We start from the raw sequence: 27,923 nt of genomic DNA, 5'->3' as shown, positions 1-27,923 counted from the left end.
TATTATAGCTTGTTTTATGCTGCTGTATAATCTGCGTTTTTAACACTCCCTCCCTCTGTGTGCAGATCCCCAGAAGCTGATAAACGGTGTACGTGCGGGAGGAATAGTGGAGAAAGTAGTGTTGTTTTTATGAGCACCCTCGTCCATAACCTGCGTCGTATTGGGGAATTTGTCTTCTACGTCATGACTTTCTGGCCAATCGGCTTCTTGCTCTTTCTCTCTTTTCCCAGACCTGTCACTGCTCAGCCAATGAGATAGGCTGGGTATTAGAAGATAGCCGCCCATAAGAGACGAACAACAAATATGGAGTTTTAAAATAGTAGCAAGTTGGCGGCCAAAAAGACCCTAAAACTCGGCGTTTTTGTAGTTACACGAGTGGTAGTTTTCTACCTGACTGAAGTGACGCGATGCAATCATATCAAACTTAGTTTATGTTTTGTAGCAGGCGCCGTTGAACGGGTAAACAGTTCGGTATCTTGGCTTCGACAAAAACAAGGCTTAGTAGCTAGCTAGCTAAAGCAGTAGCATTTGCTGGTTTTCACCCTCACCGTGCTTTGCTCAATAAGAGACGAAGAGCACGACCCGGGCAGAAATGGAGAAGGTTGGTTCATAGATACTTCATTCCTGAACTGTTTAAGTTGCTATTGCGTCGAATTGCTTGTTGTAGCAAGTGCGACGTGCTGTAAATAGTCCGTCACGTTACAAATACGTCACCTTGATAAATGTGAAGGGCAGGAGTTGTTTGTGCAACCTGCCTGAGTGTGTTTGTGTGTCGCAGCTGTAGTTACACTTAAGTGTTTATCGTCTTATTTTTCTGTTGTGTATACAGAGAGATTTCTTGAAGGGACTGCCCGTCTACAACAAAAACAACTTCAGCAGGTTCCATGCAGACTCGGTGTGCAAAGCCTCAGTGAGTGATGCTTGTGTTTCTCATCATGCTCAGATGTTTTCATTTCTAATCTGAGCTCAAGAACGTTTTGTCATGTTGTGATGCCTTTATTGATGTCTGAAGCAGTTTAAACAATAATAGACTAACTTGGGCCTCTGTCTTATTCTTTCTTTTTCTTTTGGTAGAACCGTCGACCATCTGTGTATCTTCCAACTCGGGATTATCCCTCAGAGCAGAGTAAGTACACACCCAGTGAATGGCCTCTAGGCTTTTACGTTCTTTCTCACAGATTGCTAAACTTTGGACTGATGTCAACTTGTCATAGGCTTATCATTATCACCTTACAGTGTTGTGAAAAAGCATTTGCCCCTTCTTTGTTTCATATTCTTTCTTTTTGCATATTTGGCACACTTTCATGTTTCAGATCATTAAACTAATTTTAATATTAGTCAAAGTAAATGACTGAGTAAATACAATATCCACTTAATTAACTGATCATTTGTCAGGGGACGCCTGCTTAGCCCTGTGTGGAAAAAGTAATTGCCCCAACCCCTGTGCAGGCATAAAAATCTCAAAAAGGAACACATTATAAAACAATCTAAAGAAACAGCAGAGAAACAAAGTCACTGACCTCTATCAGTCTTTGGTTACAAGCTGTTTCTAAGGCTGGGACTCCACTGAACCACAATGACAGCCATTGTCCACAATTTGGGAAAACAGTGGTGAACCTTCCCAGGAGTGTCCCATTACGTATGGCATAAAACTAACACAGCATTTAATAAAAGCAGTATCATACCGGCAGTCAAACATGGTTGTGGTAGTGTCATGGTCTGATGTTGCTTTGCTTCTTCAGGACAACTTGCTGTAACAGATGGAACATGAATTCTGCTCTATACCAGAAAACGCTGAAGGATAATGTCCTGCTATAACTTTGTTCTGAAGCTCAAGCTTACTTGATTTATACAGCAGGACAATGATCCAAAACATACACCTCTGAAAGGCTCAAAAAAAGGTGTTGGAGTGGAGTGGACTAGTCAAAGTCTAGACTTACTGTAAATCCAGTTGAGATGCTTTGGCATGATGTTAAACAGGTCGTTCATGGTAGAAACCCCTTCAATATGGCTGAATTAAAACAATTCTGCAAAGAAGAGTGGGCCAAATTACTCAGCAAGTTCACAGCAATGTGAAAGACTCATTACCAATTGTCACAGAGATTTGATTGTAGTTCTTGCTGAACACAGCTGAGACTGAGGAGGTCACTCATCCAAGTGACGAAACGTTCTCTCATTGAAAATGCTACGTCCAGATGAACAGAATCAACCTTTTGGGATGTACTTACCTGGATGATTGAGCATGCATCAAGACAGGGAAAGGTGTTTTTGGATAGCTTTTTTCCTTAAAAAATGAAATCATAATTTTAAAAACAGGCAGTTAGTCAGGTTGTCTCTGTCTAACATTAAAATTTGTTTGATCCAAAACATGTAAGTTTGACAAACACGGGGGGAAAAACAAACAAAGAAAGAAATCAGGAAGCTGGCAAATACATTTTCACATCACTGTATATGATGTCTCATATTGTTACTCTCAGCAGTAGGCATTAGATGTGTGCAGTCAAGTAAAATCATTTATAAAATGCTCTATATGGTTGGAGATGGCTCATCATTTAACATGTTCACTTTGACTCAAATATATTGTCTACCTATTTATGCATTTAGAGATTATTGGCTGATTCATTGATATCACAATTCTTTTTATTCCCTAAACATTGATGTCTGCATCTTCACCAAAAGTCACTCTACATAAACACTCTGCATCTATTATGCATTTCTACATTTGTTTTCTCTTTTTGCATTGTGTGCTTTTGTGTTTCTCATGATCAGATCATCTCTGTTTTTGTTCCTCAGTCATAGTCACAGAGAAGACAAACATCTTATTACGTTATCTACATCAACAGTGGGATAAGAAGGTAAAGGCTTTTAAATATCGTTCATCTAATGGAGGAAGCAGTTTCTGCTAACTATATTGTCTATGATGGCACGTCTCCATTATGTTGTAGTTCAATGGTTAACATCCTTTTCCTTACTCCATCAGAATGCGGCAAAAAAGCGAGAACAGGAACCAACAGAAGGAGAGAACACGGCACCTCCACGAAAAATTGCAAGAACAGACAACAGAGAGCCGAATGAAGCTTCATAAACTGCTGCGCCATCGATTCTCTGAGTAGAGACTGACCCACTCAGACAAAATGCACGAGCCGCTGCAAAATACATGTTTGCAAACAAGTTCGCCACAGCTGCACAAGCAGTTTGATTTCAGACCACAGCTGTCAAGTTGTTCTTAATGTTTGGACTTGACTTTAGAGCTCCTCCTTAACCAAATACCCTTTTCCTCAGTTTATTCACTGCTTTCATGCATTGTTTTCTTCACTTTGAGGAGGCCATACTTCTACTTCAGAGGTTTGTTTTTTCTTTTCATAGTAGTCTTAAAATGATCAAACATCTACCTCCTTATTGCTCAGTCCCTGTGGTTTTATTCCACTTACACCCATGTAGTTTTTATTTAAAGATGCCAGGGATTTATAAAAAAAACAAAACTTTTGGGCTGACCCTTTAAAGGTTTACAGTTGCAGTAATTCACACATATCTGAAATGTGCATGTGCTGTGAGATGACCTTGTGGATATTTTTCAATCAGGAACTTACATTTTTGAATTATGAACAATTTCTGTTGTTACTTATGTCATTTTAGGTAATCTTTTTAAAGATTACTGCTATTACAATAAGTGGAAATAATTATTTTAATAGTGGTTCAGGTTTAGCGTTAGATTCAGGGTTTGTTTTTTATGAGCTGTGTTGCAGAAACAAGACGAGTGATTGAAGAAATGTTTGTTTTCTCCCGATGAATAATAACTATAATGATTTATTGCCTTATGTGGAAGTGAGTGTGTTTCCACTTGCGTCTTAGGGTGCCCCTTGGTTTACATTGTGTTTCAGGAAGATTAAGCACTGCAGAATTGGATGGACTTTGGTGTAAGAAAACATCCAAGCCAATATTTATACTAGAGGATGCAATTTTTACTTGTACATATTTTGTAGCTAAAATCTCAGCTTCTTAATACTTCAGCAGTTGGATCTTTGTAATGGCACCATCAGCACAGTATTTGACTGAATATGTGTAAATTTACACTTTAGCCATACTGTTGTTTTGAGGGACTACTGAGCATCCTAGATGTAAATGTGCTGTTCTCATGTGCTTAAACACGTCAGTCATTTGAGCCATGTTGAGGAAATATATTTGGATCAACAAGGTTCAGTACATACATTGCGAAGAGTGAAGCTGCTCCCATGGCTCTGCGAATCTTGTATATTTGTACAGTATGTGTATTGTGATTGCCCTCACCTTTTTATCAGGTAACAAGACTCACTCCAATTTTGTCTTTCCCAAGCTAGCTGTAGTTATCCTCAAATTGTTAAGACAACTTTTATGCTGTAGGGAGTTTCTGTAAATGAAACAAAAGCATTTAACTAATTTGCTGAGTTTTTGCACCTTAGGTAAGAAATACCTTTTGAAAAGTTTAACCTGCTACAGTGTACACGAGCCAGCCACAAATTAAAACTGACCTTATGTCATGTCGATCCCCCCTCGTGCAAGAGCTTTGAGTGTGTGGAATTTAAGGGATGGGTCAGTGCTTTGGGCTCTTTGTGTTGGTTGAGCTGTTCCTGGGCAGTTTGATGTTTGGCCAGAAGCAAGTGCTGTCCTTAGTCCACTTATGTACTTTGTTTAAACGCCCACTTTATTTAAGAGAAAGTGGGTGATAGACTTGTGTATTTCATCTTTCAGAGGTTTTATCAGTGTGTCTGACTCATGAATGTTCACTTTCGTCGCTTGTGCAGGTCAGTGGAATGAGAGTACACGTAGATTTCACAAGTACTACTTTAAACCTGAAAGAGGCAGTGTATTTTCTTTAGCTTCATATAAGAGTCACCCATTTCTCCTGATGTCTTATGGTTTGTATTCCATCACTTGATTAAGTTTGTTGTTTTGCTTTGAGTTGATTGTATAGCTGTATTGTCAGTTTTGGATGTTCTTGTATAGATTGCTCTGTGACATGCAGTAAAGATGACTCTGTAATCAGCAGCCAGTCTTTGGGTGAAACTGAAGAAAGATCCTTCTTTCTGATTGCATGTGCAAATATGCAGGTAATATACAACACTTTAAACACTTGTTTATTTTTTTATAGCTTGGCACCTGAAAGCTTTAATACCATGTTTATATAAGAGAATACACCAATGACCACTTAAGTACAGTTCTTTTAATAATTGGTTGGACCCACTTGTACCCTCAGAAATGCCTGAATTCTCAACAGCATAGATCCAACCAAGGGCTGGAAGCATATTTCAGAGGTTTTGGTCCATATTGACATGATAGGATCACACAATTATTGCAAAATGGAAATTGCTCAAATTTTCTATTGTCCAGTTTTGGTTAACCTTTGCAAATTGTAGCCTCACTTTCCTGTTCTTTTCTTGACAACAATCACACCTGCTTTGGTCTTCTGCTGTGTAGCCCATCAGCTTCAAGGTTTGATATGTTGTGCATTCAGAGATCCTGATAATTTGAGTTACTATTGCCTACCTATCAGCTCAGTTTCCAAAATACTTAAGACCAACCTCTCTAGCACCAACAACCATGTGTTCCTTCCTTTCCCGTTCTGATGCTCAGTTTGAACTACAGCAGTTCATCTGGACTATGTCTGCATGGCTAAACAAGCAGTTGAACAGATATACCTAATAAACTGGCCTCTGAATGTATATGAGCGTTTTAATTCAAGCCCTACATCCAGCAAAGAAATTGATCCAGCAGCGCGGTCAGTCATACAGTGAGTGTTTTATTTCTCGATGGGCGTTTATTAAAGTGAGATTTATTTGCATCAAGGAAGTACATTCACTAATTTATGTAGTAAAATAATTCATAGAAAATCAAAGTTAAGAAAAATAGAATATTTTTTTATGGTCACAGTGAATAAATCTGACCTATTGCGGAGGAATACAATGGCTTTGAAAGTGCTTCACAACTAAAAAGACATAATGGAGAAGTAATGCATGCACATAATGCAACATGCATTTTATACAGGCATCAAAATGAAGGAGAAATAAACACAGAATGGCAAGTTGCTGCTCGTGACCTCTGACAAAAGGGCTCATTGGTGATAAAGTCCTGGAAATTGAGGGGGGGAGCTATCGTTCACATCAATACAGTGTTTGGTGCTGTTGAAAACCACTCATGCAGTAATTGAACCTTCATTAAAGGTTACTCAAGCTCCATTCAAGGAGTTATGCTTACTGTACATTTTTACATGGAAGTTAGATAGTCGAGTGTTAATAGATACAGTTTAATGTTTTGTGAGAAGTAAGTTGCATGAAGTGTGAAAGTCTAATCCTCGCTGACTTTACATGTGGTCCTCATGACTAATATTCTGCAGTGCAGGTGCATCAATGTCACTTGTATTCTGCTCTCCACTTTATAATAATACACTGGTTTGGCTGATCATTTATTAAGTCTTTGAGTTGGAGCTTTCTAAATCAGTCAGTTGTTTCGATTCAGCTTTATCTGACTCATTCGAGGGTAATTCCTCTGAGGATGTGTTTAACTCAACCCTACTGGGTTGAGTGTTAGCAGCCTGGGTGGTCAGCTGTGTCCCATTTGCGCACACCACAGTACCCTCTGACTTGCTGAAGCTGAACAGCTTCCCAGGACTGAATGTCCGGTTGGGGGATTGTGACCTCTCCTGGCCACTAGGGGGAACTGAAGAGGTCACTGTTGACCCCTGCGTGGCTCCAACTGCCACTGCTGGCTCTTTTTTCACCTCAGGTGACTTCAAGAACTTCAGAAATCCCGGGAGCTTTGCTTCGCCTCCCGTTGGGGACTGAGCCGGTGAGCGTGACGTGCCGGAGGAGAACTTCCCCTGAAGAGGAATGATCTGCTTAAGCTTCATCACATTGTTGTTTCCCAGCAGAGAGCTTGGTCTCTTGGGCTTGTCCCCTGGCTTGCTTACTTGTGTTTTGTCATGGTGATGCTGGTGCTGGGTGTCTGCCTTATGGCAGTCACTCTCCTGACGGGCTTCGGCCTGCAGCTCAGCATGACGCTGAAGCTCTTCTTCTTCACGCCGGCGCCTGAGCTGCTGCTGGAAGTGTTGTTGGGCCTGCAGCTCATGCTTCTAAAGAGGGAGAAGTTTGACATTAAAGAGAGAAGATGAGGGATAAATACATATAGAAATATACATTGAAATATTATCCATTTAAAATATATATATACTAACAGTGATGAAATGCAAACATAAATACAAATATCTAGATTTTTTTCCATTTTGGCTCATAGTTGTGTTGCTATCTCTATAATGAGACTTATCATCACGACAAGATGCCAACAAGACTATACAGACAAACACAAACAGTTACTTCTTCATTACAATCAGAAAAGGCTTCACTGGTGTGCATTGTTGGATAATGCACACCATGAGGCACCAAGGGGCACAAATGTAGAGATATACAAAGACATGACACAGTATGCAGCCAACAGCAAGCCTTACGTTGGCCGAAGGTCTTTCAAGCTATCACAGTTATACCTTGAAAGCTTCCCTTCGTCGGTACTCTAGCTTGGCCATCTCTTCTGCTACCCAGCCAGGGATATCAGGGATGGCAACATGGATGATGTACTTTAGGAGGATTGCAAAGTGCTGTAAACCACCAAGACCACAAAGGGACACTCTCAACACACAGTTCCACCAAGGCACAATGGCATTCTCCCACTCCCGCCTGTCTTTAATATTTCTATTGAACATGTCATACAAATACCAAAAATCACAATAAATATAAGAAAATATCATTTTCCACATTTACAGAAAACAAACAAAGGTCTTCCCTGCCAAATTTACACGACTGCAAATACCTCCAATAGGACGATGGAGATGATGGTCATTTCAGGACTAAGCCAGGGGAACAGACGTTGAAGCTGCCCGCACTGACCAATAAGGTAGCAGTTAACTATAATGGCTATCAAGCCCATGGCCTCCATTGCAGTCTGGTGACACACAGGGAGAGATATTTACATATTATCAGATGCCCCTGCTGTGCACACTGGAGCCTGGAGGCTTTTCTGACATTTTTCAAAGCATGACACACACTGACCTGCCATTGTCCTATGTTCTCCACCCTCTGCCCAAACGGTCTCTGCAGGCCGGTACAGAGCTTCAGGGCATCGCTGCGTATTTCGATGATGTTGTTGATAAGGGCGCACATGGCCGCCAGCGGAAACGCAGAAGAGAAAAGCACCACATAGCCAAACTGAATGAACATCTCCTGGTAGTCCTGAAGTGTGTCCTGTCAGGGTCAAGTTGTCGTTAAGCAACAAAATTTCTATTAAATGTTAAATTATTTTCAATTTAAGTGTAGTCCTACCTCGTATGTCTGCATACAACTCTCAATCTCGGCCTGGGTCAGAGTGACAGTTTTTGGCTCTTCCGGTGGATCGATCCATGATTTCTTGTCATCATTGCCCTCCCCCACATTCCTTCTTCTCTGACAGACAGAGGTGGTATTGTCTTTGGTGTCCTGCTAAAGTAAATATTAGACTGCTAATGTAGTAACAGGAGCTTTAATTCTATAGCTTTGCATTGCATACTTTAGTTGTGATATTGTGAGATAAATGACTCTCAAACAGCACAGTGTAATATTGAGACCTTTGATACCTATTAAAGCAAAGGACGTCAATTTTGCATCTTAAAGACATACGGCAAGAATACGAAGCAGCAATAGAATCTGATACACAGTTCAATTAAGAAAACCACATACTTGAGGCAGCACTTCACAATCACTGTCCTCATCGCAGCTATCAAAAATACTGGAAGGATCCATGCCCTCCTCCACCAGCGTGGGACTGTCCTCTAGGGAGCTGTCATCCGCTGCCTGCGTGTCCATTGTGACATCCTGGTAGTCGACCTTCTCGGTGAAGCTAACTTTACGTTGCTTCATGGCACTGTCTGTCATGTCCCACTCTTCCTCTGTCAGCCTGAATCCTGCTTTCAGATCTCCTCTTCTCTTTGGCTCTGGGTTACCGTTTGCACTGTGACTCACAGGAATTCCTCTGGGACTCAGAAAGGAATAGGATGTCATTGAAGCTTGAGCCTTTCCCAGAGCCAGGCGGCCATATTTGAGCACGATGGCTTGGAGAAGCTCCCACAGCACCTTTGGAGTGAACACACCGAGCTTGTTTTGCTCATACAGGTAAGGCTGAAGGACCTCTTTGATGTTCTGTAAGAACTGGCGGAAAATCAGTAGAGTAGCTAGCATCTGTGAAGAGAAGGACGGGATCTGTTACTATGCTGAATGTAAGAATGACATCAAAGCAAGACCCAGTGATTGTTGAGTAAAAGAAAAAACAGACTCTGGGATTCATAATAAACTGGTGCTTAGTTCAAGAAATTGTGGGTGTTGCTGTTAAAGCTTTGATCTTGTATGATTTAAAGTTTAGGGCAACAAATGCAGTGTTTCATTATTATGCCATGCTGTGCAATAGTCTTGAGCAACCCTCAATTCTTTAAATTTACTTCTGCACCGTGCATCGTTTGCACTGTGACTGACAGGGATCCCTCTGGGACTCAGAATGGAATAGACTTGTTTCTAATTTTTGTTTTAAACTGGTGTGGATCAGTAGTTCTCCAGGCTTTCTAAAGGTCTTCCAAAGCTTTTCTTTAGACATTGGCTGCTTTTTCACTCAGTCCTTGTACCTGACCAATTTCTTTTTGTGTGCCAAGTTGCAGGCTTAAAAACAATCTACTGCAGACAGACCGTTTCAGAATCATTATCATTTTGACAGATAATGGAACAAAAGGCACCCTACATCAGAAGATCTTTGAAGGTCCTTCAAGAAGCCTGGAGAACTACTCCTGATGACTGCTTGAAGAAAGCTTTCTTAGGAGAGTTCAGGCTGTACTGAAAAATAAAGTGGTCATATCAAATATTGACTTTTGAGGTTGTTGGAACAAACTGGTTTTTGCTTCATCTACTGTACTTTCATTGTTGTTTGCAAGTTTAAAGAAATCACAGCATCTATTGTATTGGCAAAATACAAAAAAATGAGGGATAGCTGAAGACCTTTATACGGTATTACACAGCTAACATTAAATCTCTCACCTAAACAGTGACATTGGATTGTAGCCTTACACTTTGCCACGTGACTCTATGTTCACTCACTCAGAATTTGTAGACTCAAACAAAATACCTGCCTTAATGTAACCTTTGCACATTTGAAAAAATGGTTCACCTATAAGACAGCAGTAATATTTACTATAATATAACATAGCATACTATTGTCATATTGTATTTATAAGAATTTTGGGGATAAAATACCTTTTTTGGGTGTGTAGTGCTTTTTTAATAAAAAATAAGTATTTCTACTAATGCTGCATTCATGTGCTGTTGGCATAATTAGTTTCCAGTTGGGAAAAACACCCCTTCAAAAGGAAACAACAATAAAAATTCAAGTTGCTTAGCTGTTGACATCACACAGTATATATATATATATATATATATATATATATATGAATTTGAATATTCAAGTCATTTTTGTCATGTGATCATATGGTTTGAGGTTGTTAGTTTATGTCTTTGTAGCTGAACCTGAATTAGATATAAAGTTAATATCAACAACCATTAATGTAATGTTTTATTTCCACTTCCTGACTTGAATGGAAATGAACTCATGTGAAAAGCCCCCAAATACTAAATAAAATATGGCGCTCATTTTAACTTAATAACCAAGCTGTCTGCAGCTGAAAAAAATCCTTTGGTTAATCAGTTTGGTTGATAAAATTGCAGACAACAACAAGGTTAGTACTGCAAACTGCCAAGTTTCAGGTGTAGAGTCGCTACTTTGGGCCACGGTGCCCAGTGTTCAGCAAAGTGACATTTGGGCATTTGAAGATAAAATTACTTTTAATAAATAAAACTGTGGTTACCTCCTTTAGTCTCTCCATGTCCTTGAGGTAGAATCCAATGTAGAAAAGGCTAAGGTAAGAATTGATGAATTCAAACTGCAAAACAAGAAGAAAGCATTGCAGAAATGCAAACGCTCACTCACTCACTCGTTCATGGTAAACTGTTTTTATCCCCAAATGAGGGGAAATAATGACTTACAAAAACCATCTTGATGATGAGATTATTCTCATAGGCACTCTGGAGTCTGTAGTTTTCTAGGCAAAGAAATGCAAATAAGAATAGTGTTATTCAGTGTGCAGGAGTTTTTCCTCTAACAAAAAGTAAAAATGCAGACTAGGACATAGGACAGCCTTCTACATACCAAAGAGTTACATAATCTAAATCACAGTCATGGGCAAGTACGCTTCATTAAATTTAATTTCTTCTTACCCATGTCATTGAGCCAGTAGGCGATCTTCTTATACACTTCATCACATACAGTTACTGTCATGGCCAGAAGTATCTTCGGAATGAATCTTGTGATACTAGGCAGCTCCTGAATCTCCATCACCACTTCCTGCAAAGTGAAATAGAAGTATGATACATTTTTAATGGCCTGTTCATTCATGTCTCAAATCCCTGGGCTATTTTTAAAAGGCCGTTAAATGAATGTGAGCAGGTAGGAGGTGTAGTTGATTATGGTCTGTTTAACCTGTTTTAGAAAATAACACATTACTCAGGACTACCAGTTGACATGGATCTTACATTCTTCATAGCTTTTATTAAAAAAACAAAACAAAACATGGTAACGTTATGACAGAGTAAAGATAGACTTTATTGGTCTGAAGCAAATTTGTTCTCACTTTTTACCTCTCTTGTTAAACTCCTTATATACTGTATTTATTTCATTAAGAGTAGAATTAAACACAGATATACATAATCTCCATGACTATATTAAATTCATTTTGTCTCACTGAACCTGCACACGGTTGTTCTGGGTGTCAAACCTGCAGTTCTAGGCAGAGGAGCATAGCAAGGAAGACGAAGCAGAGACAGAGGAGGCAGATGGGCAGGCTGACCAGCCATCTGAACAGAGCTCTCTTCCAGGGTGGGTAGTAGAACTCCTCACAGCCAGTTATAGGACTGCAACGCTTCACTCCCTGCAGAGACAGCAGAGGCGGAGGGAACACACGGGGCAGGCTGAATATGAGATTGGAGGCTATTTTGGGATTTTTGTCATCATTCGAAGTGTAAAAATGAAATGAGGTGTCTTATCAAAGCAAACAGCTAATTCTCTCTATATAATTTGTTACATGAAACTCGTGCCATCAGTAAAATTTGCAACATTGCCTGCCAAGAAGTCAGATCTTCCTAATAGCTTCTTTAAAAGCTATCACGCCCAACGTGGGGCTCGAACCCACGACCCTGAGATTAAGAGTCTCATGCTCTACCGACTGAGCTAGCCGGGCTTGTGCTGAGGAGTTCCCACACTCCCCTTTTGAGGCATTAACCCCCCCTTGCAGTTTTCTATTCATTCCTCACAGCAGGACACAGTGAGTTGGACACCTCCACCCCCCGCGCAGACACACTCACACTCACACAATACTCTTAGAAACACGTTGATCACATTTCCTGGAATTGTGACGCAACTGAGTTGCTGCAGAACTGAGTAACTGATCCCTTGCATCATGCAAAGACAGCGATATAGCTTTTTACTTTGATAAAAATGGAAATGCTGAATAAAAGAATTCAATGTCTGCGTGTAAATCCATTAATTTAAAAAAAAAAGCTTTAGAAGTTTATTATCATTATCACTGAAAAATTCTTGGTGGTATAAGATCTGAAACAGTGCTCACCCTGAACTGAGGTCTGGGCTCCTCTAAGGACTCTGTGGGGGTATCCAGAGTGCCCCACCTGTAAGCCAGCTCTGCCTCTCGCCTCTTCCAGCGCTCCAGAAACAAAGTCGCCCACACAACGTTGAAGAGGGCAAAAACCACACAGCAGATATCCTGACTGGTCTGAGCAGGAGCATTAGAGAACCAAAGACAAAATGCTGTAACATGTGATGATAAAGTTATACCATGCAGTGCCACTGATTAGATTATTTAGTTTGTATCATGTGTTGCTTTAACTTATAAACAGTTTAAGCATTTTATGAAAAACATTAGAGGCAATTCAGTGGAAATTTCATATTTACTTTCATGCATACTACCCCAGTGTTTACTCCTTACATGTTACATAGCGACTGTGCGATCGTGAAGAGGGATTTTTGTCTGTTCGGCTTTCACCGTGCCAGCACGTCAGCTTGACCATAAATCAAAGCTGCCTACTTCCTGTCGGGGACTGCTATCTTTTCAATCTCACACATTCAAATTAAAAGCCTCTGTGCCAGAGTATTTATAGTGTCAGGAGAGCCAAACCAGAAAACGATACGCTGAAACGAATACGATTATTTCCGTGTAGATCAACTATCATCTATTTGAATATTTAGTGGTCCACAGCCATATGTTTGATGACATAATACTCTGAATTTGCTTTATACAAATACATTTTTTTCAATTTCCACAACAAGCTAAAGAAAAAATTAAATATTTTCCTGAGATTAATATGCTTTTTTTTTTTTTTTTTTGTTATTTTGCCCCTGTACACCACCACAGTGGATTTTAAATCAATGAAGGTGTGACTGAAGTGCAGACTTTCATGTTTAATTTAAGGCCTTTTACAAAGGTTTGGCTTGACCTGCTTTGAAATTAAAGCTGGTTTTATACACAGGCATCCATTTCAAAGGAAATTGGACAAACTGGCATAATTTTAATTGTAAAGATTTTTTATTTATTTATTTTTAAATCCTGAAAATCCTTTCAGGCTGTCCAGGATCTGTGTTCAGTTGCTGCTTGTTTGTGGGTCTCTACATTCAGTTTTGTATTTAATACCTGAAAAGCATGCTCTGTTGGATGACAGACCCAGCCAGTGAAGTATATCCGATTTCTTTGCTTTGTAAATGCACCGTGAAGCAATGTCTGATCAGTTTTGTAATATTTGTCTGAGGCTGAGTAGAGAGTATAGCCTTGTACACTTCCAATTCATCCCATTACTTCTATCAGAAAACACTAGTGAACCGGTTCCACTGCAGTCATACCATGACGCTGCCACCAACATGTTTTAATAGATAATGTGGCATGCTTCATGAGCTGTTTCTCTACTTCTTCTTGCTTTTCTTTTCACTCGTTAATTTTGGTTTCACCTGTTCAGAACTGTGCAGGCTTTTGTGTTATAGGTGTTGTCTGGGGAAGCATAATCTGGCCTCCTTGTTACTGAGTGTATCCAGTGTTTTGCACCTTGTTACAACAAGGAAATACAAGAGGAACAAGGAAATACAGTGTTTACAAACCCTTCCACACATGAAGGCAACTGTTGATTGTAGACTTGATGTAGAGTTGTTTAAATTCTGTACATTACCGATTGTTGACAATGACATGCCTACATCCTCAAGGGTGTTTTTGACTTGGCTACATGTTGTGAAGTTGTGTTTCCTGGAAATAATTTTTTCATCAAACACTCTTTTTTTCTAATTAATGATGACCTGCATTTGCATCAACATCTATTTGGACCTCATAGTGAGAACAGAAGAAATACCAAATACAAGCTGAACACTTGGAATCAGCTCTAGAGCTTTGATCTTTTCCTAATTAATCAAGAAATAATGAGGGAACGTGCTTTTTCTGTTTGTAGTCAATTGTCCAGTTACTTCTGAGTATTTGAAACCCACTGTGGTTGTGTACAGAGGCAAATTTACTGTCAAAAATCTGTGTCCAAAAATTACAAATGTTTTCAAGAAAGAAAAAAAATGGTCCAAGTACCTGGTCAGCCTCTGCTAGCATCCAGAGGAGAAAACCAATGACAGCAGGATAAAGCATGGAGTTGGTGTAGAAACCCAGCCAAGAAAAATACATGGCAATCTTCACCCCAAAGTAGTCACAGATGTCATCTACAAAGTAGAAAAATTGAAAATGTTGAGGGTTTAGGATTTGAAGGCATCACATAATGTTTTACAGTGTCATTTAATATTCCTTATAACTGTATGTAGGCCTAATGGAGGCCTTCTGTTTACTGCCCTCCAAAGTAAATGTTCCTACCGAGGGGCTGCCTCTCACATACAGCCTGGACCCAAGATGTCATCAGCTGGTTGAGTATCCTCTGCTCATGAAGAGGAAACATTTGCTGGATCACCCCCCGAGCTATCAGCTCTGGAACTAAAGAGACACATCAAGTTTGGAAAAACATGGATTCTAAAATCTCATGTAATCAAGCAAAAAAACAATACATTAAGTTTATCTTAGTGAAACAAGTAAAACTCTAACAGTGGATGTCCTGATAGTTTTCAGTGAGGGTTCTTGTGTTAGAACAACAGATGTTTATGATGAACTTGGCATCTATTTGTACTTCGGATAAAATATGAAATATTGCATTTAAAAGCAAATGAATTTGTGGAGTGTTTAAGGAATGCCTCAATATAAAGTGCTCATAAAAAACCCCCAGCATACTGATTGGCTGTCCCTCCAGGAAGTGAATGTTGTGAAGCACCTCCCCGTGCTTGGCTCGCAGGTTATCGAGCCAGTACTTAATGATGCTCTGGCGCTCCTGAACAAAACCACGAACACGAAGCAGGAAAAAAAAGGAACACATACATTTTAATCCGTTTATACTGTTTAAGATATTCAAACATGACCCAGGGTTTGGCTTCTAACCTGAGAGGTAAAAAAGCAGAGCTCGCTCTCAATGTTCTCATAGATGTTGTCCTCCTCACAGGAAAAGCGCCGCATGCCACCACCAAACTGTGGTTTAACGTTCTTGTGCATGCCCATCTGCTCCGCTCCTTGCAGTAAGCTGAGGGTGAATGAACAGCAGCATAAACTCTGATGGAGAACTGACACTGCACAGACGCGGCACTGAAAATGTTTCATTATTTAGGTACATTAAGGGCCGGTGAATATCAAACTGCAGTGAATACAAGTGGAGGTGGAGGATGACTTGTCACATGTGTTCAAAATAATTTTACTCTAATACTCTAATTACATTTCTTGCTTAGAGTTTGTTCATTGACTGTGACATTTTACACTTAGTACTCCATTTTCAGAGCCACAAAATTATTATTGGAACAATTGACTAAATACCAATTTTTTTGGGCTGGGTAAGACCTGGTCTTTTGTAACACAGCTGGTCATCTGCCTCTGACTCCCTTTCTCTCAGGCATCATCCTCTGTCACACCAAATTACTGCATGTCCTCCTTCACATCCATGAATCTCGTTTGTGGTCTTCATCTTTTCCTTCTTCCTGGCAGCTGGCACAGTCTTTTTCCAATATATCCACTACGTTCTCTGCACATGTCCAAATCATCTCCTTGCTTCTCTAACTTTGTCTCCATACCACTAAACCTGAGCTGTTCCTCTAATGTACTAATTTCTAATCTTTTCCACTCTGGTCCCTCCCAATGAAAATCTTAACATCTTCAACTCTACTACCTCCTGTCTTTGTGTTCATGCCACTGTATCCAAAACATAAATCATAGCAGGTCTCACCCGTCTTTCACTCTTGCTGCAATTCTAGAGTCACAAATCAACCCTAATTCTCACCTCCACCCACTCCACCTTGGTACATTGTTAAAATGAATGAATGTACTTGCTAGATCTTCAACACCAATAAAAAAAAAAAAATGACCACAGAGGACAACTAAAGCGGATGAATTGTGAATTTTTTTCCTTGGTTAACAAAAACACTTCAGACCAAGTCAAGAACACTTTGGAGGAGGTATCATTGTCAAGATCTCCAATCAACAGACATCTTCATGAGTGTAAATAATGAGAGAAAACCACCAGTTAAACTCAAGAACTAGAAGATCAGATTAAACTTTGCCAGAAAACATCTAAAAAGCCTCCACAGTTCTTGAAAAAGAAGAGATGAAACCAAGATGAGCTTATATCAGAATGATGGGAAGAGAAAAGTCTGAAGAAAAATCGAAACAGTTGATGAAATAAAGTACACCACATCATCTGTCAAACATGGTGGAGGTAGTGTTATGGCATGGGCATGTATGACTGGCATGTTTATCGATGATGATGATGCTGATAGAAGCAGCAGGATGAACTGTGATGTGTACAGCTCTGACTCAGACAAATTAAATGGTGCAAACTGATCAGACAGAGCTATCCCAAATTGCAAGGAGGTCTGGCCCAGATCTGGTATTAAGCCGGCAATGTATCATGCCGACATCTGCACTATTATGCACATGTTCTTATTACATGGCTTAATTAAGGTACACATTAGGCTGACATCTGGGGTCAGAGCTGAAACTGTTCTGGGCCAGCACAGGGCCAGTAGTGTGTCTGTAACTGGCCCGTGGCTGCACTCAACCAGTAGCAGTTTTTGATACAGGCGACACGGGCGGTTACCCGGGGCGGCATCGTGGTGGGGGGCGGCATCATAGGCATCGGCAAAAAATAAAAATAAAAAATGCTCGTTCTGATGCGGCCCCGACGTCATGCCAGCGCATATTGGGAATGGCAGAGGCACTGATCGGTTTTCTATTTGCTGGGAGTAAGGGTGCCCTCTGTTTGTGAGGTGCGCCTGCTGACTGCAGTACAGGGAGAAGAGGGTGGGGCAGCGGGGGATTCTCTGGCTGGCTGGAGTAGCATCTAATAACCAACTCGCAAAATAAAACAAAATAAAAACAAAACAACAAACACGAAAACACCAGACATCATGATACAGACTTATAATTTGCACCGATGTTTTTTCGAAATTCTATACGCGAAAAGTGAGCGCGAGAGCCCTTGGTGCGCCTGCTCGCTGCTGAAGTCAAAGTAAACTTTCTTGTCATCTCCGCTGCATACAGTCCAGTATATAGAGAGATGCCCCAGAGGGAGTGTTTGCCCAGGGCGCCAAACAGGCTAGAACCGCCTCTACACACAACTTACACATGGCCCACATAGGTAATCCACACATGGGCCAGCAAAGGACCACCAGTGTGTCTGCAATTGGCCTTGTGCTGGCCCATGTGTGGGCCACCTTTGGCAAACCAGATCCTGGCCACCAAAGGGCTGTCATTCTTTGCGGTATGCGGGCCATGTCTAAGCACATTGTGTGGGCCAGATTCAGACCATTTTTTGCTATGTGGGACAAAGTGCAAACACAGCATTCAAAGCCTTTGGTAATGTCCATGAGTTCAAGACCTGAGGCAGTCATTGATTACAAAGGATTTTCAAATATTAAAAACAGTCCTCGTATTTAAAATTATGTTAGTTTAAAAAAAAAAACTTTTTTTTTTAAAACTCTTTAATTAAAGCTGAAACTCTGGGCTTTAATCTTAAAATCCACTGTGACGGTGCACACAAGATCACGTAACGGAAAAACAAAAATAACTGTCTACAAACAGTAGACAGTTATGGGCCTAACTGTATATGCCAAAACCATCTAATCATATATGTAAAATTAATACTTCACATTTTTGTATCTAACTGCACCTAACTGAATCGGAGCTGTAAACACACAGTTCTTTCATACCAAAACACATTTATTTGCCACGACCCAACACTAAGTCCGGGTATTTGTTTGTGGCTAAGATGAAGCAGGTGTAAATCAATAATGGTATAAAATGTCAAAATGGCCTAACACACAGACAGAGTTTGAGTTACCTACTTCTCAAACGTTGTTGTGATGAAGAAGGCGTTTGCCTGGGTGTGTTTATGCTGTCGAACCTGGATGCTGACTTGTGGGATTCCAACCCGAATCTGATTAAGAAGCCACAGCAGAGTGTGGTCATCTATTGTGTCTGTAGGGGAAAATGTTGACATTTTTTATCAATCGCATTAATGTCATTTACATGTAGTTTTATTACAGTCTACATTAACTTGGCAGGTTTAGAGTCTCGTTTATCAAAATTATAAGGAAATTACATGTTTGATGCTGTGTAAGGAGGCTGAACCAAAGCCAGTTTTTCACAGCTCTGACTGAAGTGTCATGAAGCAGGGAGGTAGGTGGGAGGTGGAGGCGGCAGTAACAGGCCTTTCCAGTTAAATACTTGTCTCCATTTACCACAAAGATTTTTTTAAAAGCTATTGAGGAAGGACTGTAACCAATCAATCTTTTTCAGCTGACTATGAAAAATTTGAACCAGTAATGAAACTGTTATAGACCTTACTAACACTAAACATCACACTGAAAAGCATTTACAACGTTAAGTTCATCTAACGTGGAAACGCTTTAAAACAGGTGCAATTTATATATAAACATGTGCCGTCTGTGTTTCTTTCTATCAGATTCAGCTCTGACTGTTGCACATTGTTGAGTTACAATTTTGTAACAGCTGCTGTCTTTGATTGCTTAGAATAAACTCATACTGAGCCATTTATGGTTGATTAAAAACTGCTTCAGCTGACTCGATAAGACTACATTTTCTGGTTAAAATTCAAGCGTGCCTGCCTTGATTAAAAACTGCAGGTACGCAAGATAAGACAGTTAAGGTGCAATTCTGTGCGTCATGTGTGCACTTTCAGATGAATGACTTAAAACATCAAAGCGTAAATAGGTGGAAACAGTTGAACTCTAAACAATCAAAGCAGCCGATGTTTCTGCTGAAGGTCGGCTCAAAAGGAAGTGTGTGCAGTGAAAAGATTTTTCAGAGTGGTCATAAAAACCAGACGCGCATTCTTCAGATTTGTTTTCTTAATCATAAAAAATCTTCACAGTAATCGTAAGATCCAATGTCGAAGAGTTTACATTTCAATTCCTGTTTTACCACTAAACATCTTAACAGTCTCAACCATCCCTTTACTCTAATTAAGTTAAATGAAATTCATTTTACATTATATATATAAGACATTATATATATGAGACATTATATATATGAGACATTATATATATAAGAACTGAGGTTATATATATATATAACCTCAGTTCTTAATAATGAGGATAATAAAATTGCATAAACACATTTTATTGACAAGAAGACATTTCAAATACATATTAAATACTTAAGCTGAGAAAATGTACCATTTTATAATGATTACATGTCTCATAAAAAGGTTGGGACAGGGTCGTGTAAACCACCGTGTAACATCCCCTCTCCTTTTAACAGCAGCCTGTAAAAATCCGGTGACTGAGGAGAGCAGTTACTGGAAATTTGGGAGAGGAATTTTGTCAAATTCCTGCCACCATTTACAAATCATACATCATAGCAGGTCTCACTACCATCCCTTTCACTCTTGGTGCCATTCTTCTGTCAGAGTTCACCCTTGACAACCGTGTCCTGCCTGGACTCTCTTCTTCACCTTTATTGTCCTTTGACTGTTGCATTATTTAATCCTTATATCTGCCTTCACTTATCCTACAGACATCTGATGTTCCCTATAACTACATTCCTGACACCACCTTACTGCCTCCTATCTCTTTAAGACTGCACGTTCTGCACAAGATGTCATCCACCTGTGTGCACCTTCCTCCAATCTTATATGTCATGCCGTGGTCCTCCCTCTTACCTCCCTACCAAAGCCATTTCTATAGTTTTGGCAAAAATCCACCCCCATCTGTCCTTCTGTGTTTCTCTCCTTAACACCATACCCACTTAACACCTCTGTTTCTGTCGCGCAAATGTCCATTGACGTCTGCTCCAATCACCACCCTCTTCCCCCTTCAGACACTCTCTTGCATGTCATCCAACTTACTCCAGAGTTCCTCTTTCTCTTTTTATTCACATCTACCCTTTTGGGCACTTTGAAAATCTCTTCACCTCAGTAACACTGTTCACACACTCTTCCAACAAGATTACCCCTACTTCATTTCTCTTCCTACTTACAGCATGGTAAAACAGCTTGAATCCACCTACAATGTTCCATTCTACCTGGTCTCCTGCACACGTAATATATTTAGTTTCCTTCTCTCCATCATATCAGCCAGCTCTCTTTCTTTACCAGTTATAGTCCCTAGATTTGCTACTTTCCCCTGCCTTTCCTTCTCTCTCCTTACCTTCAAACATGCCTTCCCCTTTCCTCTTTCTTTATCTTTCAACAACAGTAGCACAGATTCCTTCAGCACCCTGTTGGCCAACGGCACCCGATGCAGTCCTTGTTAACCCAGGCCCTGACCGGACATGGTTATCTCATTCTTTATGATGCACATGTTTGATTTGGTTAAGATTTTACACTGGTTGGAGGATTAGGAGTCCCCCTGCAGTCTTGGTCAAATGTCTCACTTTAAACATTTGATGTTTTCCGTATTCCACTGTAAGTACAATATGTATTTATGAGATCAGCAAATAATTGTATTCTGTTTTTACACAGCATCCCACCTTTTTGGGAATTCAGGTCGCAAAATGTACACCTCAAAACCAGGACACACTGTCTTGAAAATGAAGAGTAGAAATACCAGACAGATGCAGTAAACTGAACATATATGCTGCAGGATTTCATGTCACCAAAGATTATTTACAAAAGCAGTCTAACATAGACCCCACACAAACGGTGTCATGTTAAAATGCAACATAATGTATAGGATGGGACTTTCGTGTTGTATATGTGAAGGTTTGGCCAACGAATTCACAGCTTCATTAAAATACACTGCAGAAGGGGATGGTGTGCAAATACAAGCACAGTAAGTGGAAGATTTCTAATTGTCCCCAGAGCCCATCTGATAGTCACAATCATCTGACTAAGTGGGTGGCTGATCATCACTGATATTAAATGAACACTGTTCTCTCTGCAGCAAGGGCTTCAGCACAGGACAGACAAAACAAACAGGACACGTCTGAGCTTACTGTACCTGGGAATGTCATCAGTATATCACAGTTCTCTGTGGGAACCATCTTTAACCAGGACTTCCGTGACATAATAAAGTGCCTGGCCTGTAGAAGTCGCTTCCCAAACAGTTTATCTAAGAAAGACAGGTAATATAGAGAAAGGATGAGACTGGGTCAAACTGGGGTTAACAAAGTTTAAGGAGAAAAAAGACAGATGCTAACCACAACTGACCAGTTTTTCATTGATATCAGTTTAATCACAACATTTTCCATTCACTATTAACTGTTTGCTCTGTCATGGTGACATAGGGACTGAAATGTAGAAAATAATGAGTCATCTCCAGTGAAGGTTAATAGTGCTGTGACTGAGCAAATGTTCTGAGAGGCAAACAAACAAACCATCTGCAAACTGGTCGGTGAGTAAATACTCACTAACAACCTACTTTTTCAAGCCTCTCTAGATAAAAATTAAGTGCTGACAAACCAACAGGCCTCGGTTGTACTCAGCAGCGTCATCCCACTTGTGCATTATAACGACACGCTGAAGTCTGAAGTCATCATTTTTATTGCTGTGCCTTTCACACGTTGGTTTTCAGTGGCTCACGCTCAGGAGCGACAGCCACGGTGATGGGCGAATCGCTTCATAGTTCACTGAATTATACTGTAACACTCTTTCAGTGTGTGCCTGTCTTCTGGATGTCACATTCTGCAATATCACATCACCTACTTACAGCACGTATTAGCCCTCTTTCTGAGGGCCTTCGGTGCTGCTGTCATCTTCTGTGTTACAGTATTTTGTGGCTCACTGCATTCAATACATAACTAATAAACTCCAACATCAATCACACCTAACCAGAAATGCGATGAATAAATTCATAAAGATCTGACGTTTTGTATGACATAATGATGCGATCCAAGCCAAGCTACAGACACTGGCCGGTTCTACTCCATGTGTTTCAGAGTACTGCACACCGATGTTCTCGCTGGTTCCCCATGACAGAAATGCTCATTAAAGCCATGAAGAATCCTCTACTTGAACGTGTGTCTGACATGCAAATTTCTCTCCCGGGAAGAAGCATTTTATCAAATTAGGGTCAAATTATCTTTAAATGATGAGCTTATTTAATAGCCTATAAGAATGCAATGGAGCAGGTGCACACCATGAGACATAATTATCATATTAATTATAGATAAATTAATACATAACATGACAAACAAAATTACACTTACTAAGCACTGGCTATCGGATATTTTTTTCACAGCTGCGTTTTTATATCAGTCCAGGTTTTGCAGTTTGTTTTGCTTTTCTGATCATTAATTGTGATTTTAACATCTAGTTTACTGATACAAACGTGAGAGGTTTCACATAACGAATGAGAATGATGATATTTATCAAGCGCAATGGGACTCTAAAAAACAAGTCTAACAGTAAATATTAAATATTAGATCAAATATGAGACTGTGTCTTAGTTTACTCTGTGTCATATTTTTGTTGGGATTCATCAGACAGCAAGTTATAGCTCAAGAATGCTTTTAGAAAGTTACTTCTCAACATGTTTTTTCCGTTTGATTTTACTACTAATTTAAATATTTATTGAGGAGTAAGCCTAAATATTGTTTACATACTCTGTTGCCAAGTCAAGTTGGGATGGGGTGGTTTCCCAGCATGCAATGGTCAAACAGCAGGCAAGAATCCATGAAGTGCAAAGTCTTCAACAAACAGGCTACACACAAACCAGAAAGGCGGAAGCTTTGATAATCTGCTGTAGCCTCCAGATTGACAGAGCAATGGGAAATGGTAGGATATCTTTCCAAACCTTTGAAAGTTTAAAGTTCTTTTTTATGTATGTATATATATTATGTGACACCAAAGTTCCCCCCAGTGTGGTTTACGCTGGCTGGTTGAAGTCAGATCGTAAATGAAAGCAGTATCGTGACACTGTTCAGGCCTGGACTGTAAGGGTTATACAGTAAGAGGCCCAGACTATTACCCGAGTCTAAAGGCAAGGTATCTATGCGTCCTGAAACATGCCACCACAGAGCAAACCCCCATGAATTGTCACAGAAGAGTGGAGTAAAAGATGACAGCGCATATAGTTCTCACTGCTTTTTATAATCTTCATAATCCATCCATCCATCCATCCATCCATCCATCCATCCATCCATCCATCCATCCACCTCTTGCTTACTCACTACTGTAGCATGCTATTTCTCCGTGTAAAGTCACAGCTGACATCTGAGCTCGCAGCGCATTATTTAGTGTCTTCGGAGTATAGCGCACAGTATCCGACAGCCCGCCGGGACACACACCTCCGTTGCATATCAGCCCTTCATGCACCTGTGGACCAGAAAGCCTGCCTCGGACTCTTCCCGGGCCTGCCTGAATCGGAATGCGCACCGTGTAGCGGCGAAATTAAAGGACACGGAAACCTCAACCCAGTCACAGACGGATCCCTCCTGTCTCCCCAGTGAGTCATTCAATAAAGTCTGTTCAGCACCAGTGACTGCACCATATCGTTTGTGCATTATCCCCATTCTCTCACTCATTTCTTTTTTTCTTTTTTCTTTTTTCTTGGTAAAGGCACACAAACACTCGCTTTCTGTGACCACAGAGAAAGCGAGTCCACACACACATTTTGCAGTTCACCCCTCTCCCCACCCCCTCAATCTTTCTCTGCGATACTCACTCAACACTCCAGACGGGGTTGAGGACGTCTGTTGATGCTGCTGCTGGTTGTTGGTCCTGTCCTGCTGCTGTTCGCTTGGCACCGTCCTCTCCATCCTCTCCCCTGCCCCGTCTCTGTCGCTTATGGCTGCGGCGCTGCTGCTGCTGCCACTGTTTACAGTAGCATCGGCATCAGCTGCCGCGGTGCCCGCCGCTTGCATGGTGGTGCACAAATACTCCAGTTGGTGAATTGGCTGGAAGACCGCACCGCACGGAGGACTCTGATTTTTTTTTGTTTATTTCATGGCTGTTGCGTGCAAAGGGAAACCCTAATGTATGTGAAAGATGAGGAGGAGGAGGAGGAGGAAGAGGAGGAGGAACATGATCATGGCATGTACACGTTACGCGCACCAGTCGTGACTGTGTGACGACAGAGTTTTAGGGGAACACCTAGCAGACTGCAGGTCCACTGGCGGTATGAAGGTGCACTTTATGTTTTGGTTTTTTTGAAAAAATATATTTATTGAAAATCTACAAAGTCAACAGGATTGTATTGAGTCCCTTCAGGATTGGAAGTTCTCGCATATTAAATTAAGTCAGTGCTCAAGCTTAATAGCCTGTTATCACCAGGACTTAATGGCCTGTATCTGTAACTAATATACTTTTGATTGTAAACTCGTAACCAATGGTTTTTAAATCAATCTTCTTTCTGCCCAGGATATCATCGGAGTCTTTTGCGAATTAAAAAAATTAATTCAGACTAGTTTGCTTTTTAAATCATCTTCTGAGGTTGCAAGCAGGAGAATGCAGCCAAGGAAGTGGTTACCATGGCTTACCAGGGGTCTAGTGGTGACAGCAGCTTCTATACAAGTCTGTATGCACGTGACACTCAGTAGTTTGCTTATTACACAGCAGTAAATTAAGAAACCTGACAGTCTGACATGGTCATGTTTTTAATAATCCCTGAGTCATATCTCATTATTTTGGCATCTATAAAATGTGGCTCTGGACTGCATATGGAAGCCTTTTCATTTCACTGTATTTTTTTTTCTGTGTGACTTGCTGGCCTAGTTACATATTCCAAATTTGCTCACTCAACTAAAAATATAGCGAGCAAATGCGACTATGGTTAGACACAACTAACAAGTTGGTTTTAGGAAGGGTCATGTATTTGGTCATAATGAAGTTGAGTTTTACACGTTTGTTCATGTACAAAACAAGACAAACAAAACCAAAAAAAATGATGTCACATTTTAATTAGGTCAAGCCACACTAACCATTTCCCTGTTCGATAGAAGTGCACATGAATATTTCCCAAGACATCATTGCATACATTTAAGTAAGCACAAAGTCAATTCTCAAATACAATTTTAATAAAACTAAAGAAGGAAGAAAACAAAATTCACGTTTATTTCTCATGAGCTCACAGGTCCACTGCTTCTGTGAACTTTCTGCTGCTCAGATCAACATAAATAAATGTGCATGCTGGTATTTTCTGACCACCCTCTGGTGACACATTTCTGAGTATTAGAATCAGGAAAAAATGTGATTTAAGAGACTTTGAATCTCTCAAAGCACAGCAAATTGAACGTTGCAGCAGATGGGCTACAGCAGCAAAAGACCACACCATGTGTCATTCCTGTCAGTTAACAACAGGAAACTGAAGCTACAGTTGACACACATTCACTAAAACTAGAGAATTGGACAAACGTTGGCAAGGCTGATGAGTCTGTGACATTCGGATGGTAGCATGGATGTTGTAGCAGAGTAAGAAGTTGGACAGATTCCCCAGAGCCCCAACTACAGGAATGACAAGTTTGTTTTTGTTTGCAGTACTTGAATAAATCTCCTGACACGAAATCATTTCATTCACCCCACACTTGGACTCGACTTTACAGTTGACTGATAATGCATACCTGAAGTCATCTCTCTAACCAAGGAATCAAAAGAAAGGAAAGGGAAAGAAAGCAAAGTGAGGCAAATGAGCCATTAACAGACTTCTTTCAAAATAAAGGTGAGCAGAGCACAACTAACAGGTTAAGAATGGTTTAGCTAAGAGCGTTTGCTAAAGACAGTGAGCCAGTGGTTCTATCAGAGTTAGCCAGCACGACTTAACTCATTAACACATGAATATTCATTTCAGAAACAGCCAGAGACTGAAGCAGCAGCAGGTCCCTCTCTAGATTATGTGATACTAGGTGAGCACATGTAGCAGCAGTTTAAAGTTATTCTAGTCTTTTCTATCAATAGCAGCTTCAGCTTCAGCTTATGTTGGACCAGTGAGGCCGTGATGTAAACAAGGCATTTTTAAGCAAGTGTTTTTTAAGGCTGATGAAATAGTACTTTAAAATAATACAATGCTCCTTAATTAATATTAAAAAAAAGTATGTAAGTAGTCACTTATATGGCGATGGACGCATTTATTTACCTTTGGTTAGTTCTTATGAAGCACCAACATATCCACGTAGACGCTCACAGTTTCATGTTCTGCTAAATCATCCAGTCAAGACCAAAAAACTGCTGTATAACTTTTATGTTTGATAGCATCAAAGGAACACTAACAGATGGCGGCTGTTACATCATCGCACATATCGTAAACACACTGCTGTTAGACCTGTACAATACTGTCATTAGACTTTCATGGAAACAAGTAAATATGGATACTTATTTACACTTTTTACACACAATGATCAAGACAAGTACATTTATAATTATTCTGGTTTGCCGTGATGATCTGGTTTGACCTCTGATGTGCCTTTGTGCCAAACAGGTTGAAAGCAGCATGATGCTGTAAGGTTAAGGGGCTGCAATCAGTCCTGAATGCGATAAAAGAGGATGGAAGTGAAAAGAGAGAGCAAAATGAAGGTTACCCTGGGGTGATGGGAAGGACGCGGAGAGGACAGAGCATGTTAGAAAGCTAAGATTGCACTTTAAGCTTTTTTATGCCAAGAAAATAATAAATACTGAAATATAAATGAAGAAAATAATACACCCCTAAGTTGGATACTCCAAGCTAAACTCATTGAAACCTAATATAATTGTAGAAATGTGGGGATATTTCAAACTAAACAGACTTTTGGTCTTATGTGTTTTTAAAGGGAGCTCATGAATGGCTACACTACAGATTATTGTGTACAGTTATGAACTAAATTATTTGTTGAAATAAAATGAAATAAAATCATGTAAGATATGGATCAAGAATGGAAGAGGGCCCACAAAGAGTCATGCATATGTGCCCCTGAAGGTTTGGTCAGAATTTAACATAAACAGTACAAAAGCATGGATCTACCTGCCTTGTGTCAGCAGTTCAGGATGATGGTGGTGTAACAACTCTGGGTGTAAATGCATGGGGATATTTTCCTGGCACGCTTTGAGCCTGTTTTGAGGATCAGTTAAGCACCACAGTTTGCCCGAGTACTATCGCTGACCATGTTCAGGCCTTTATGACGGCAGTGTAGCCCTCTCCTGATGGTTGCATTCAGTATGATAACGCACAGTGTCACAAAGCTGAGATCATCTCGAACATGACAACGAGTTATCTAAACTCAAACCGTCCCACTGTCACCTGATCTCAGTCTAACAGAGTGTCTTTGGAATGTGGTTGGA

The 27,923-nt window shown here is 40.2% G+C and overlaps 2 protein-coding genes across 4 annotated transcripts; one reads left to right on the top strand and one right to left on the bottom strand.

Annotated features, from left to right (window-relative positions):
• The first annotated feature begins 173 nt into the window (after positions 1-173).
• LOC309694051 (DET1- and DDB1-associated protein 1-like) lies at positions 174-5,699 on the top strand. The gene is made up of 5 exons (XM_082513770.1): positions 174-601; positions 830-910; positions 1,075-1,126; positions 2,794-2,855; positions 2,981-5,699. The coding sequence occupies exons 1-5, from the start codon at positions 593-595 to the stop codon at positions 3,083-3,085; spliced, it is 309 nt and encodes a 102-aa protein (XP_082369896.1). The 5' UTR covers positions 174-592; the 3' UTR covers positions 3,086-5,699.
• On the bottom strand, positions 4,921-24,854 carry ano8a (anoctamin 8a). Of its 3 annotated transcripts, none has more exons than XM_082513766.1 (18): positions 24,340-24,854; positions 21,676-21,786; positions 18,559-18,691; positions 15,611-15,749; positions 15,407-15,503; positions 14,999-15,115; positions 14,723-14,850; positions 12,719-12,880; positions 11,870-12,022; positions 11,313-11,439; positions 11,082-11,137; positions 10,904-10,978; positions 8,739-9,236; positions 8,346-8,501; positions 8,076-8,267; positions 7,837-7,968; positions 7,514-7,624; positions 4,921-7,105 (listed from the first exon to the last, which is right to left on the bottom strand). In XM_082513766.1, the coding sequence occupies exons 1-18, from the start codon at positions 24,536-24,538 to the stop codon at positions 6,443-6,445; spliced, it is 3,249 nt and encodes a 1,082-aa protein (XP_082369892.1). In that variant the 5' UTR covers positions 24,539-24,854; the 3' UTR covers positions 4,921-6,442. The 3 variants fall into 3 exon arrangements, with proteins under 3 accessions (XP_082369892.1, XP_082369893.1, XP_082369894.1); XM_082513767.1 differs by having other exon boundaries at positions 8,346-8,498; XM_082513768.1 differs by lacking the exons at positions 18,559-18,691; positions 21,676-21,786; positions 24,340-24,854 and having other exon boundaries at positions 15,407-15,614.
• Positions 24,855-27,923: the final 3,069 nt, after the last annotated feature.

Source organism: Aulonocara stuartgranti (assembly GCF_965226115.1).
Source record: "Aulonocara stuartgranti genome assembly, chromosome: 18".
NCBI lineage: Eukaryota > Metazoa > Chordata > Actinopteri > Cichliformes > Cichlidae > Aulonocara > Aulonocara stuartgranti.
The sequence above is the reverse complement of the archived record's forward strand: the minus strand, read 5'-3'. Positions and strand labels throughout refer to the sequence as shown.